At 37.9% G+C, this 12,773-nt stretch overlaps 2 protein-coding genes across 7 annotated transcripts; one reads left to right on the forward strand and one right to left on the reverse strand.

Moving 5' to 3' along the window:
* Positions 1-85: 85 nt before the first annotated feature.
* Positions 86-3,718, reverse strand: LOC110847952 (calcium channel flower). Of its 4 annotated transcripts, none has more exons than XM_022095007.2 (7): positions 3,532-3,708; positions 2,971-3,139; positions 2,727-2,773; positions 2,568-2,646; positions 2,378-2,503; positions 2,186-2,293; positions 86-1,165 (listed from the first exon to the last, which is right to left on the reverse strand). In XM_022095007.2, exons 2-7 carry the CDS (start codon positions 3,048-3,050, stop codon positions 814-816), a joined length of 792 nt encoding a protein of 263 aa, XP_021950699.1. In that variant the 5' UTR covers positions 3,051-3,139; positions 3,532-3,708; the 3' UTR covers positions 86-813. The 4 variants fall into 4 exon arrangements, with proteins under 4 accessions (XP_021950699.1, XP_021950698.1, XP_021950700.1 ...); XM_022095006.2 differs by having other exon boundaries at positions 2,971-3,142; XM_022095008.2 differs by lacking the exon at positions 3,532-3,708 and adding an exon at positions 3,362-3,470.
* A 49-nt stretch (positions 3,719-3,767) lies between these two features.
* Positions 3,768-12,639, forward strand: LOC110847951 (protein transport protein Sec16A). 3 transcript variants are annotated; one of them, XM_035849291.1, is made up of 16 exons: positions 3,768-3,904; positions 3,997-4,193; positions 4,282-5,056; positions 5,131-5,663; positions 5,750-5,881; positions 5,965-6,100; positions 6,195-6,333; positions 6,422-6,665; positions 6,733-6,905; positions 7,008-7,125; positions 7,197-7,982; positions 9,736-9,824; positions 10,086-10,175; positions 10,982-11,594; positions 11,675-11,859; positions 11,929-12,639. In XM_035849291.1, exons 3-16 carry the CDS (start codon positions 4,404-4,406, stop codon positions 12,022-12,024), a joined length of 3,987 nt encoding a protein of 1,328 aa, XP_035705184.1. In that variant the 5' UTR covers positions 3,768-3,904; positions 3,997-4,193; positions 4,282-4,403; the 3' UTR covers positions 12,025-12,639. The 3 variants fall into 3 exon arrangements, with proteins under 3 accessions (XP_035705184.1, XP_035705185.1, XP_021950697.1); XM_035849292.1 differs by having other exon boundaries at positions 3,834-4,193; positions 5,134-5,663; XM_022095005.2 differs by lacking the exon at positions 10,086-10,175 and having other exon boundaries at positions 3,834-4,193.
* The last annotated feature ends 134 nt before the right edge of the window (positions 12,640-12,773 follow it).

Below are 12,773 nucleotides of genomic sequence, written 5' to 3' on the forward strand. Positions count from 1 at the left end.
CACTTGTTTCAAGTTGTACGCTACAAATGGAAATCAGAAATCAGTGATTTTATTTAAATCTTTAAATAAGTATGAAAGTTGCAGATTCGTTACGCTTGTTCATATTTATTTAATAAACCCCCCATCAATTAAAGTATTATACTTATACAAATTCATCAATGTAGGTACATATTCAACCCTATTTACAACTATTCTAGAACTACTGCTTACGCTGACGGCTACATATATGATGACTGAGCTGAGCTGAGTTATTAATTTTACAGACTGCACAGCACAAGGGCTTTGTTAGACGATATCCTTGGATTCGCGACGTAAAAATAATTAGACAAAAGGTACACGATGATTATATTTTATCAACTGCCTGTTAACAAAATAACGTAACGTGGGCGGTATCGCAGACAAGTCAAGTCAACGGACATAATATTTGTATAACTTCTAAGTAAAGATTTCTAACATAATAAATTATCGTTTCGTCCAAGATGCTGCTTTCAAGATATCTTTCGTCTATTATGAATCATAGAACAATAAACAGAAAAATAAATTCTTAATAAAAAACGAAGTCTTTTGTAATTATAAATTGGTTGGGATGTTAAATCAGACTTCCGATGTATAAATTTAATCATGGATTTCATATAATAATAGTGGACCTTGCTTGGTTGGATTAATACAACAATCACTTACTCCTAATGACTGAGGTTTAGTAATAATAATAGTAATAATAAATAAAATATAAGTTACATCAAGTGGTGTAGATGATCCATTTTAGACTGTTTTTTTAAGATGTCACAAAAATTATAAGAGACAGGAAAAGAATTATTGAAAAGGATTATGAGGGTCACTGGGGGCAGGATTTACCCCATAACTGGTTGCTGCTGGTTTGGATGACTGGTTTTCATTCACAAAACTCTGATCCCAATTTTGACGCGGTTGGCTGTTGGCAACGCTAGAGTTGTAGGATGGTGGAGGTTCAAATTTAGAAGCTGAATGAGTTGCCCACTCAGCCGCAGCGGCTGCAATTGGATCTCTTGAAATGTTGATGGTCGAGAAAGGATTCTTTGCTGCTTCCGGTTGTGATTGTTGTGGTTGATAGGTACTGGTAGATCCAGATAGGCCGGAGCCACCCATAGCTTGTTGAGCATTCCTCACCATTTCTTCTCTCGAAGCTCTTGAAGCGAAACAAAGCAAAAATTGAAATAATAAAGAATAATAAAAAAGATAAAAGTAACAAGATTACAGTCAAGGTGCATTATTGCTCATGAACATAATATAATACTATATAACGCAACAGGCAGAAAGGTGTGATGTACTTATACTGCGAAGAAAGCAACTAAATGGACTTATCCACGACTTGCACATTTGCACTACGACCGAACAAAACTGCAAAATTTTGACCAAAAAGAGGCCGAGAAAAATTCAAACAAATGTGCACAACTTTTACTCATTCTCTTTTGGCATGATATGTCGTCTTTCTAGACTTTGTTTACCGAATGTTTGTTTAAAATGAAGATTTGGATGATGCCAACAATCCCAAATGCCTTGTACAAAAGGGAGTAATGAGTACAAAATTAAAACGTGTCTACAGGCAAATTTAGTGAAGTGCATTGTTTGAAAGGCTTGGTTGAGATTTTAAAAAAAGTATGGGCGACTAAAACAGGATTAAGGTTTTCTAGGGCTTTGTTGAAATTAATAGGTGCTCTGGCCCCATATTTCAGGGTCATCGACGAGACTTTGATGTTGCTGAGTTGGTATATCCTTGCCAACATCCGTAGCGCCTCGTCCACCAAGAGATGCTGCCGCGGCCATCATGACATCTCTTGGTGCTCTGTTACGATATTTCAGATAAGACAATGATTATACCACCACCAGAACCACAATCATTAACCATATAATCCATATATGCCAGACTATGTAATGCTGCCACTTACTATATATTATATACATATACAGATGTAGATGTACCAGTAGTGTAATATTTAGTAACATAATACCCATAATACTAAGTTTGTTGTCCGTCAACAATATTCTTTTACAATACTGTTCTTATCGTTGATTAAATATTGATAATAATATGCATCATAATCACATGAGTTTGGGCACCTTTGTCTCTGTCTAACCAAGGTTAGAACACATATCGACTAGAACTATTTTCAGTTAATAAATGTATAGCAAATATGCAAATTCTCACTTTTTTCCAAGAGCTATCATGGCGTAGATAACGCCGGCTCCAATCACAACTCCGCCTCCAATAAACGAATAGAATCCAAAGCAAAATATAATCGTGGGTAAAGGTGCCCTTCAATGTCCACAAGAAAAAAATTAAATATTTAAACATGTATCCAAAGAAGAAATCTAAATTTTTCCTGGGAAATGAACCTACACGACATATACTGCTGCTTTAACCAATAGTGGCCTATCTTCAATTTTCCTCGCAAAAACTTGTACATGATCCACAAACGCACAACAGAACGGGGCTTCAATTGTCACAACAAGGAATCCGACCAACCTATATGAAATCAAGGTGTGATTAAAATAAATGAATAGGCATTGTTATTCGGAAGTATTTTTACATTTGCCAGATCGCGAACAGCATACATACGGGTGAAAAGACGCTAAAAATGACATTCATGGCTCCGAGGAAGAGGCATACTGGAAATTTTAAACAAACAAAATAATTAGCCTGAACTTGAACTATACAGTTATATTAGTTTGAATCTAAATATTATTACATCCTCCAGCAAAAGTCCCCAGAGCCCGAATCCCATACTTGACATACCTGTAAAAAGATATCGAGAGCTATACTCAGACGAGTCGAGTTATATTATTATATTATAATAAATTAGCAGCCTGAGGGAAGCGACGGACTCGACATAAATTTGATTGGGCGTTTATTATAATAGGTAAATTTACAGTGATGCGGGATGTTTGGAAAATGCGATAAAAAGGAAAGCGTTTTAGAAATTGCTGGCATACCATGGTTGATCCTCCTCCTTTGGTTCGCCAGCTCCATTCCCATAACCTTGATTCATGGGGTCTCCTCCAAAGCCTTGCATCTTGGATAAATCCACGTCACCGTCTTCTTTGGATGGTAGTGTCGAATCTTAATTCTGGCGGAAAGAATACGAGAAAGCCTCACTGCTGCCTGCTAATGAATGATGAGAGAATTAGACAAATCAGTATTTCACACCAAACTGAGATTTGTAAACCAGTGCAAATGTATTTAAAAACGTTGCTAAATTAGCTATATTAATTATATCGTATGACCCAACGCCCACAAATGAAATATGTATCAAGTAAATGGGAGAGAGAGAACAATGATTACAAATGCATCTTGATTTGATCGGACATTTAACTGAAACTTAACTGATTAACTGTCTGTTTCTTTACAAAAATTCCAGAAAACAGATCCAGTTAAATCTAGACTCGTCAATGCACTACAAAGTGACTCATCATCATACACAATAAATCAGAAATCGACTCCAAAAAGTATAAACAACACATGAGTACAAAACGTCAAACCTTAAGATTTGTTACCTGTTTGATTTATTCCAATTTATTAATTAGCCACCCTTTGTTTATTTCCGCAGTCTTTCGTACACAGTTGCTCGTGAATTGTTGCTAAGAATTGATTTGGTAGTTGCCACTGCAGGAAATTAAATTTGACACTAGAATTTGGAATGAGATTGGCAAGTGAGTTGTCGAAGGTGCAGTTGGTTTGAGCTTCTAGGTGGTAGTTTTAGTGGCGTAGAGTCGGTGGTGGTGGTGGTGGTGGAATTGGGCCATATGATGGTGCTATAGAAAGTCAGTGGCAGCGCAGTCTCTCCACCACTGCTCTCCTTCTGCATCGTTGGCAGATCAGATTCTTCTTCAATCCACTCCAACTCCACTTTATGGCCGCAATTAAAAGGTAACATATTATCTCCAATCGCAACGCCAGTCGTCCAGAGAGGCCCTTATCTCGCAGCCAGGATTATCCACGTGCTGGTGTTTGTGGTGCAGGTGTGGGGGTTTGGTTGAATATCCTCCGGTGGTCGTCGCCGCTCGAAACATCCGCTTCCGGCGAAGATTACTTTCACTCCGTACCACAGAAGGAGGGGAATGAGAGTGGGGACACTGCTGGTTGGTTTGTTGAGGACCTGACTTCTACTACTACATATTACGAGTAACAGGAGTGTTGGATTTGGTGGAAACATCAGGTAGTCAGATGTGAACCCAGCAGAACTTTCACCCAAAGTATAGTTTTGTACTGATGATTATTGATTGTATGTGCTATTATTCTGACAGGTGAAGCAACTGGCAATCTTGAATATTAATAAATGAATGGAAACCCTTTACCGTGTGAGCTGACCTTACTAACAACAAGCAGTAAACGAGAAATAGTATTGTGATAAAAATAAGTCATTACAATGGCAAACAATAATGACGACTGTGCTCCACCACCCATGATGATGAACAACGACCCTCCTCCATATTACTATCAAGAAGAACAACAGCAGCAGCAGCAGCAAAACCAATCCGAACGTATTAGTGGGGATGGCGAAGAAGTGTATGGACAGTATGGGTACACGAATTTCATTCGACAGGCGCCCCCAGTGATGATCCCACCAATGCCTCCATCAGCAGCGGCTGTTCTGCCACAACAGCTACAAGGACAAGTACAAGAAACTGGTTTTCCATTTGACCCCACTCAACAACAACACCAAGGGCCCGAAGGTCAAGAGGCTGGGTACGGATTTGACCCAGCTCAGCAACAACAACAGCAGCAGCAGCATGTACCTGAAGGGCAGGAGGCTAGTTTTGGATTTGATCCTACTCTACAACAGCAAGTTCAACATGTTCCTCTTGGTCTACCGCAACTGCCACCCATTATGGCGCCTCAAGGAGACTCGGGACCACCATCATCACAGGGACAGGGGCCATTACCGGGGGCAAATAATGTTTATGAACTTGAACGTGGTAACGATCGGGATCGCGAACGAGATCGTGACCGTGACCGTGATCGGGATAGAGATCGGAGTAGGAGAGAGTTTGATACCTCCAAGGAGACGTACAATAATAGGTATTTTGTGATGATAATAACACTATGTAATATTTTTACGCTCAGGACAATAGATTTTGCCATTAATTTATCAGCAGATATTATCGTCGAGACTATGACTATGATGATGAGTACGACCGGCCACGTTCACGTAGTTCCTACCACGACGACGAGTATTACAGTACGCGAAGAAGACGACGTGCAAAAAATGATTCCTATCGAGCACGAGGTCCCCCAAGTGAAGTAAGAGGTCCTCCAAGTGAATACAGCCAGTCACGATCCCGTGGATATCATCAAAGGGATGTACGACCCCCACATTACGGAGGCTATATGGACTATCCACCACCATCATCCACACCCTACTCTGCCAGAAATCAGTTTATGATACCTGGGGGTGCAGGTTTCGACCTGCAACAACCCCCAATAGTTACTACGCAAGGGCAATCGTTCATAATGTATCTGGGCTACTTCCGCACTCAAAATCCTGCCCAGTACAGGGAATGGTACCACAAATATTTGGAACATACTAAAGATCCTGTCCGAGTTCCATTTCCTCCTGTACCTGGATATGCTGGCATTGGGAAACCTGCCGTTGGCACAGAAAAGTCACGACCCCCATCAATTTCTGGTATGAATGGATGATGAACTAGAGCAACCATTATGTGATTTTTGTTTCTGGAACTTTGTTATTTCAACTTAATTCCTAATGCACAGGTCGGAGTTCTGTTGCTGATGAAGCAATTGGCCTTGACGACTCCAGATTTAAATCTATTAAAGAGACTCGAGACCCAACTCCTCCTCCATCACGAAATACACCTCTAATATTTTCTATTCCACATGCCATTGGTAAGGATATACGTAGCTGAACTAACAATGACGTCGATTTGTTTATACTTAATTATGTATCTGTTTCTTCAATTTACTTGCAGCTAATTTTTCACCACTTGGCTACGTTATTCGAAACCGATACGGTAGTCCAAACATGGAACTTGTCAGCCACAAGAGCCTTATGAAACGCCAGCCAGAGTATAGAGAGATTAAAGCCTTTCCTGGACCGCTCATCAAGTATGAGATATACATAATTACAATATCCTTGACCTTGTTCTAATTATTTTTACTCTTCACTCCAAATACCTGAATTTATTATCATCTTTTGCAGAGATATAACGCACAAAAACACTATTATACAATTCTGTCAAAAGAAAATCCGTGACTTGGATTTAAATGATGATCAACTAGATCGAGATAATTTAATTTTGTTATGGGAATTGCTTATCCTACTACTACGTCAAAATGGGGTACATACATACATGCATGGATTATTCATTCCGTTATTTTTGCACCAATTCTTGAATAACTTGTACTAATTACTATTTTGTTTTTCAGTCCGCTATTGGATGTGATATTGCCGAACTGTTGCTAAAATCAAAATCGCCACGACAATCTGTGAATTCTAGTGGGAGTGAATTAGGCTCATCAGGTCGGTCCAGTGATGAACATGATGAAGATCCCGTCAGAAATGGAAAACCTCTTAATCATATTCAGAACTATAGATCTAATGATACTGATGAAAGGTGTATAAAGATATTTAATCAAAAACTAATGTTTGGACACAAACGAGAGGCCTTAGGTACGTCATAATTATTTACTTATGTGTATTCGTATTATCAACGGTAATTATTCTCGTTGCATTCCAGAATATGCTATGGATAACGGTTTATGGGGTCACGCTTTATTTTTTGCTTCAAAAATGGACGAAAAGTTGCATGGAACTGTGTTAGCCCGATTCGCAAATGAAACCATGACCCTTAACAGTCCATTACAAACGCTGTATCATGTATTGAGTGGAAAACAACCCCCATCAGTTACGGTTAGTTGTTAATAGAGCTGTCTGTTTAAACTAATTTGCACATAAGTGCACAAAATAATTCCCAGAATGAATTGATTTATTGAATTGAATTGATAAATTTAGTGTTGTGCTGATGAAGCATTTGGAGATTGGAAACCCCATCTGGCCATGTTATTGTCTAATATGGGACGCAGTCCTGAGTTTGAGGCCAACACGATGAGAACAATGGGCAAGACGTTGGGTAATTACTAAGTTGTAGTATTTAAAAAATTGCTATTGGTACTTATTGGTATATTTTGATTTTTATTATAGCTAATCGCAAGCTAATATTCGCAGCGCAGTTCTGCTACCTAATGGTGGAATCAGAAATTGGAGAAGATTTAGAAATTGGGCCGCTTTTGGGATACAACCCCAACCTTCGCAATGTTTTAGAAGCAACTCAAATGACGGAAATTTACGAGTTTGCAAGATCCTTAGCGAACCCCGACTTTTCTGTTGGTTTGTCATTCGTTGAAAGCAAATTCAATTACACGAAAGAGCTAATTAACTTTGGATTCGTGCAAGAAGCTTACTCTTATTGTGAAGAAATGACGAAATCATTAAGAAGGCAAAAAATACACGGAAAGGAGCAAGAGTTGGCCAAGAACATCCTTGGTGTGGCAGAGCGATTAGTTAATTGTGCTTCTGGCGAACAATTGTGGATACAAGACCTTAGAAAAATGGCGGATCAATTAGATAGTGAGTCGACATCAAGGAAGCTAAGTTTGGCTACGTCTACATCGGATCACATTGATGATTCCAGTATACATAATGTTCATATTAATCACATCCCTTCTTACACGGATAACTCAAATTCACAGCATGATGGTGCTCCTGAAAGTGAAAATAATAATAGTGCACCAGCTACCACAAACTTTAGGTTGAATGGCAATAACGTCAATTCTAATCAATGGGATCAGCCACCTCCTATTCAACCATATCCATCTGTTTCATCATATGATCCAACGAATAACCTGCTTCCAGAGATTAGTAATTTGCATTTGCAACAACCGGCTCCAAATTTTCAGTTAGGAAATGGACCACTTCATAATATCCCAGGTAGTAATATAATATAATAGACTATTTTTTTCCGCCTGGGACCCCCTTTTGGACTTTATTTTTTAATTTGAATGAAACCTCTAAAATCGTGTTCAGCATACTTGAATTAGTGGGTTTAGACCAATTTTGGGTCTCAAAAAATTTGTATTTGGCGCAAATGGGCGATAGTTAGTTCGTGAAGGGGGTTGACATCTCCCTGTTTTCTGAGATAACCACTGGACCGATTTTGTCCAACTGGGGCTTAAAATGATCACAAATACTTCCTCTTGAGTGGTCCTGGAGATGGTACTGATCCGTGACCTCGATGACCTAATTTTGACCTATTTTAAATTTGTCGCAAATCACGTTAAAATCGTATATAATTTTGAATACCAGCCTCAAACAATTTGTTTGGTGCAAATTATATCTAACTATGACGTTTGTAATGCAAACAGCAGCATGTCGAAGATCAAGAAAAACTTTAAGTTTTTATGCATAAATATCACAATCCTTGTGCACAGCACAGCTTAGTGTGACGAAATTTTGCCTCGTGTGCATTTTACCCAATTTGGCAAGAAAATTAAACACTTCAAACCCAAAATTCGAACCAAACGCTCACACAAACGCCCATTGTTCAGGACAATATGAACCTAAGCAATTCTTCACAAGGAAACATATTATACATCAGACGCATTGAGAGCAAAATATGCTCTTAAAAATGAGTTGGAGTCAGTCCCATTTGGTTATCTAGTTTTACAACAATTTTGATTTGGATTTTTACAACAATATCCACATCAGTAGTCCTCAACGACAAATTAAAATTATATTAACCATCATTATAACCATGTAATAATATACAATTTTCCGCATTTTCAACAATGAATTTAGAACTTGGCATGATGTTTAGTTTGTCGACTATACTTGGCCTGATGATAATGAATAACTGCATGTATAGTCGAAAGTTTGCAATTTGATAATAACACTGAGACTTTGTTAACATAAAAATTGATAAATATGAAATACACTTCGTTGGTTTGGGGAGTAGACTCATGTTGGTCATCAGGCACAATATAATAAATATTTCTCAATGAATATGTCGTCTGACGCCGTTTAAAACACAAATAAATAACAATTCGTGTGCTACGTGTTTAATTTTCTTGCCAAATGGGGTGCGAGGCATGCTAGTGCGAAGCACACGAGGCAAAATTTCGTCACACTAAGCTTAAGTTATGATGCTGTGCACAAGGATTGTGATATTTACGCATAAAAACTTAAAGTTTTTCTTGACCTTCGACCTACTGCTGTTTGCATTACAAACGTCATAGTTAGATATAATTTGCACCAAACAAATTGTTTGAGGCTGGTATTCAAAATTATATACGATTTTAACGTGATTTGCGACAAATTTAAAATAGGTCAAAATTAGGTCATCGAGGTCACGGATCAGTACCATCTCCAGGACCACTCAAGAGGAAGTATTTGTGATCATTTTAAGCCCCAGTTGGACAAAATCGGTCCAGTGGTTATCTCAGAAAACAGGGAGATGTCAACCCCCTTCACGAACTAACTATCGCCCATTTGCGCCAAATACAAAATTTTTGAGACCCAAAATTGGTCTAAACCCGCTAATTCAAGTATGCTGAACACGATTTTCGAGGTTTCATTCAAATTAAAAAATAAAGTCCAAAAGGGGGTCCCAGGCGGAAAAAAATAGTCAATAACATTAAGAATTAATAAGAGGTAAAATTTAACTCATTTTTATATTGTTGTTCAGATAATAATAATTACTGGCCTCCTCCAGAGCCTTCTTCCAAGTTCAACTCTGGACTGGGTGATCATAATTTCGGTGCTACGTCTTTAAAGGTAACCAATTAATAACTAATTAACACGGCAACTGGAATCAAGTGTACATTTAAAAAGTACTTCCTCATACATAATAATCAAGTCACGCACTGATTAGTCCTGGTCGTAATACACAGTTTATAGTACGTAGTATGATCATTAAAAATAGATAAATGTTTGATGCCAGATTTTAGAACACCAATTGCATTGATATTTATTGTGATTACTGAGGAGGATACATGAAACTGTACATGTGTATGTGTTTCTCTGTTTCCCTTTTAGAAGAAAGTGGTACGATTTGAAGACCAAGAGTTAAATGGTGACACAGTGCAGTCACTGAAAGCCAGACAACTAGATAACTTAACGTCAAAGGTTATACACGAGAAATCATCCAAAGTGGCTGCTTCCTCGCATGATATTAGCAGGCGTTCCTTTAGATCTAATTCGATTGACCGGTTGAGTAACATTGGAAGTCTTTCTTTGCGTGAACTAAAAAATTTAAGTTTGAATTCTGAAAACATTCCTCGCGACTTTTCGAAAAGTAGTCCCGTTTCAAGCCCAATTAAATTCAAATCAACATTTCCCATAGACCAGCCTATCTCGAAATCCAATCATTTTAACACATTCCCAGGCGGAAAGGGAAAAGCAAATACTTTTCCAGTTGATAAAGAATGCTGTGATTATAATGAGCCATGCGAGGACCACGATGATAGTTGTTCCTACGATTACCTTTACGACGACGACGATAGATACGATGGTGATGAGTATATGCAGCAGACAAATAATCGCACTACTAGTAATATCTTAAAGAATAATAAGGTACTTTCTGAATATTTTGCAGTACGCAATAATAAAGCCTTGTTTTGTGTGTTGTAGTAGTGGACACACATTTACTTTCCTTTCACTAAATAAAAAATGGCTAATAACGGCTTATCCAGCCAATTAATTTTAATTTAATTTGTTGATCATTTTTGTGGTTGTGACGTTTTGCTGCACTTACATATTTTATTATTGCATTCATATATTTATTTACATTTTCATACATGTTATGTATGTATTTACCCATTTAGTTGGATATGATTTTGATTTTTACTAAGTTGCATTTGCGAAGAATATGTAAAGTTATTGTCAAAATTGATTGAATTATTTATAACTAACATCAATTTCTATCTTTTTAGAATAATCCCCCACAACCTTCGTTTCACGATCTGCCACAACAACCGCAGCATCGTCAGCAAATTTCCAAACCCCCACCACCTGTAAAAAAACAACAAGACAAAAAATCTAGTGATGGTCTTCCTAAAAACAACCAGCAGGAGAAAAAGAAGGGCTGGTTAAGTGGGATTCTTGGTAGCTTTATCAAAGACAAGAATGCAATGATTCTTCCGGACGATAAAAATCCAACAATCGTGTGGGACCAAGCAGCGCAAGTGTGGAAGAATACAGCAGGCGACGACGATGAAAGCTCTGCTCCCAAGGGCCCCCCACCTAAGGACTCGGATTTGATGGGAACCGGAGGGTCGGCCCCTTCGTCTTATCCACCGCCTTATCCAAATATGCAAAGCCAAATGTCAATGCCTCAACCAAATTCGCAAAATTCCTTGAACAACCACGGTCTTCCAAATAATCAACCTTATTCCATACAAAATCAACCAAATGCTCCTCAAAATCAACAACCAAATATGGCTCAAAGTCAACCTACGAATAACGTGAACGGGGGTCCTGCTAGTATTGGTAGTATTCAGGCCCCCACACCAGGTCCAAATAAATTTTTGCGACCCAAAGGCTTGAGTAAGTGCAAGAATTTTTCTTTAGTTTTGCTTCATATATGCAAGGTAATAATAATTAACATTATATTTTCCCACGACTAGAACCCAGAAATAATTACGTAGATGTATTTAATCCTAATGCAAACGTCCAACCAAAGGCTGAAATGCCGTCGTTGCCTGCTACGGCTGCTGCCCCCGGTATGCTAAATATGTTTATTCCCCCTCAAGTTCCAGCGGATTCAGGCCCTACAAGTTTCTTATCAGCCCATGAAGGTGGAAACTATGAGGTAATATAAATCTCTACGAGTTTGCATTTTAGGTATAATTCCACGGGTTAAGTTATTGTTATTTTTTAGGAGGACACTAATGCTCAAGCTACAGCTCCTCCCCCCATGTTTAACCCTGCGCAGTTTCAAAATCAAAATATACCCAACTACGGACTTAACGGATAATTTTCAATTTTTGTGTGCAGCAGATACAGCCGTGCATCTCCTTATTATGGCCCGGCCTTAAGTGCTATATATTTGTATTCCCAAGAATAGGTCAATCAATTCCAAGTCAAGACCCTTTACATATGATACATACATATTATGGTGATGATAAGTTTGCAGAACTATTATTAGTGCATTTGAATTCGTCATATTATTTTTTTGTTCCCCGGTAGATTAAATAACAAGCTTGCGAAGAACAAGTTAATTTGAAGAATATATAGTCTATGTAGTAATTTAAATGTTGTTTTATCAGGAACTGCAGCTGCGCAAATGTTCAAACTCCAATAAATATCGTCGTCTGCTTGTCAAAGATTAGTTTAATTTATAGTATTATTGTAGCAAAAATTTACTTGGTGAGTGGAAAGATTTATTATCATGATGCTTTTTAAGGCTTGCTTCTGTGTATATCGATAATTATGCTCAGTTTGAACCGTTTTCTCCACAACCACAAAACAGCAAGTGATGATAAGTGATTTAACGTATTTGTTATATACCTGAGTTAAATTAAATTGTAACACGTGGTAATAACCCTAAGTTAAAATTATTGAAGTAATAAAGAAACGTTATATAATATCATCAAAGGGAAATTCATGGATTCTATGAGCAAGCCATTTGTTATGCACATTTTGCCTTTTCATTCCTGTTTAATAATATAATCCTGTGCATATTTTAAATATCTTTTTGATCCATACAGAGTAAATTCATATTAC

The sequence above is a fragment of the Folsomia candida genome, unplaced genomic scaffold (assembly GCF_002217175.1).
Source record: "Folsomia candida strain VU population unplaced genomic scaffold, ASM221717v1 Fcan01_Sc003, whole genome shotgun sequence".
NCBI lineage: Eukaryota > Metazoa > Arthropoda > Collembola > Entomobryomorpha > Isotomidae > Folsomia > Folsomia candida.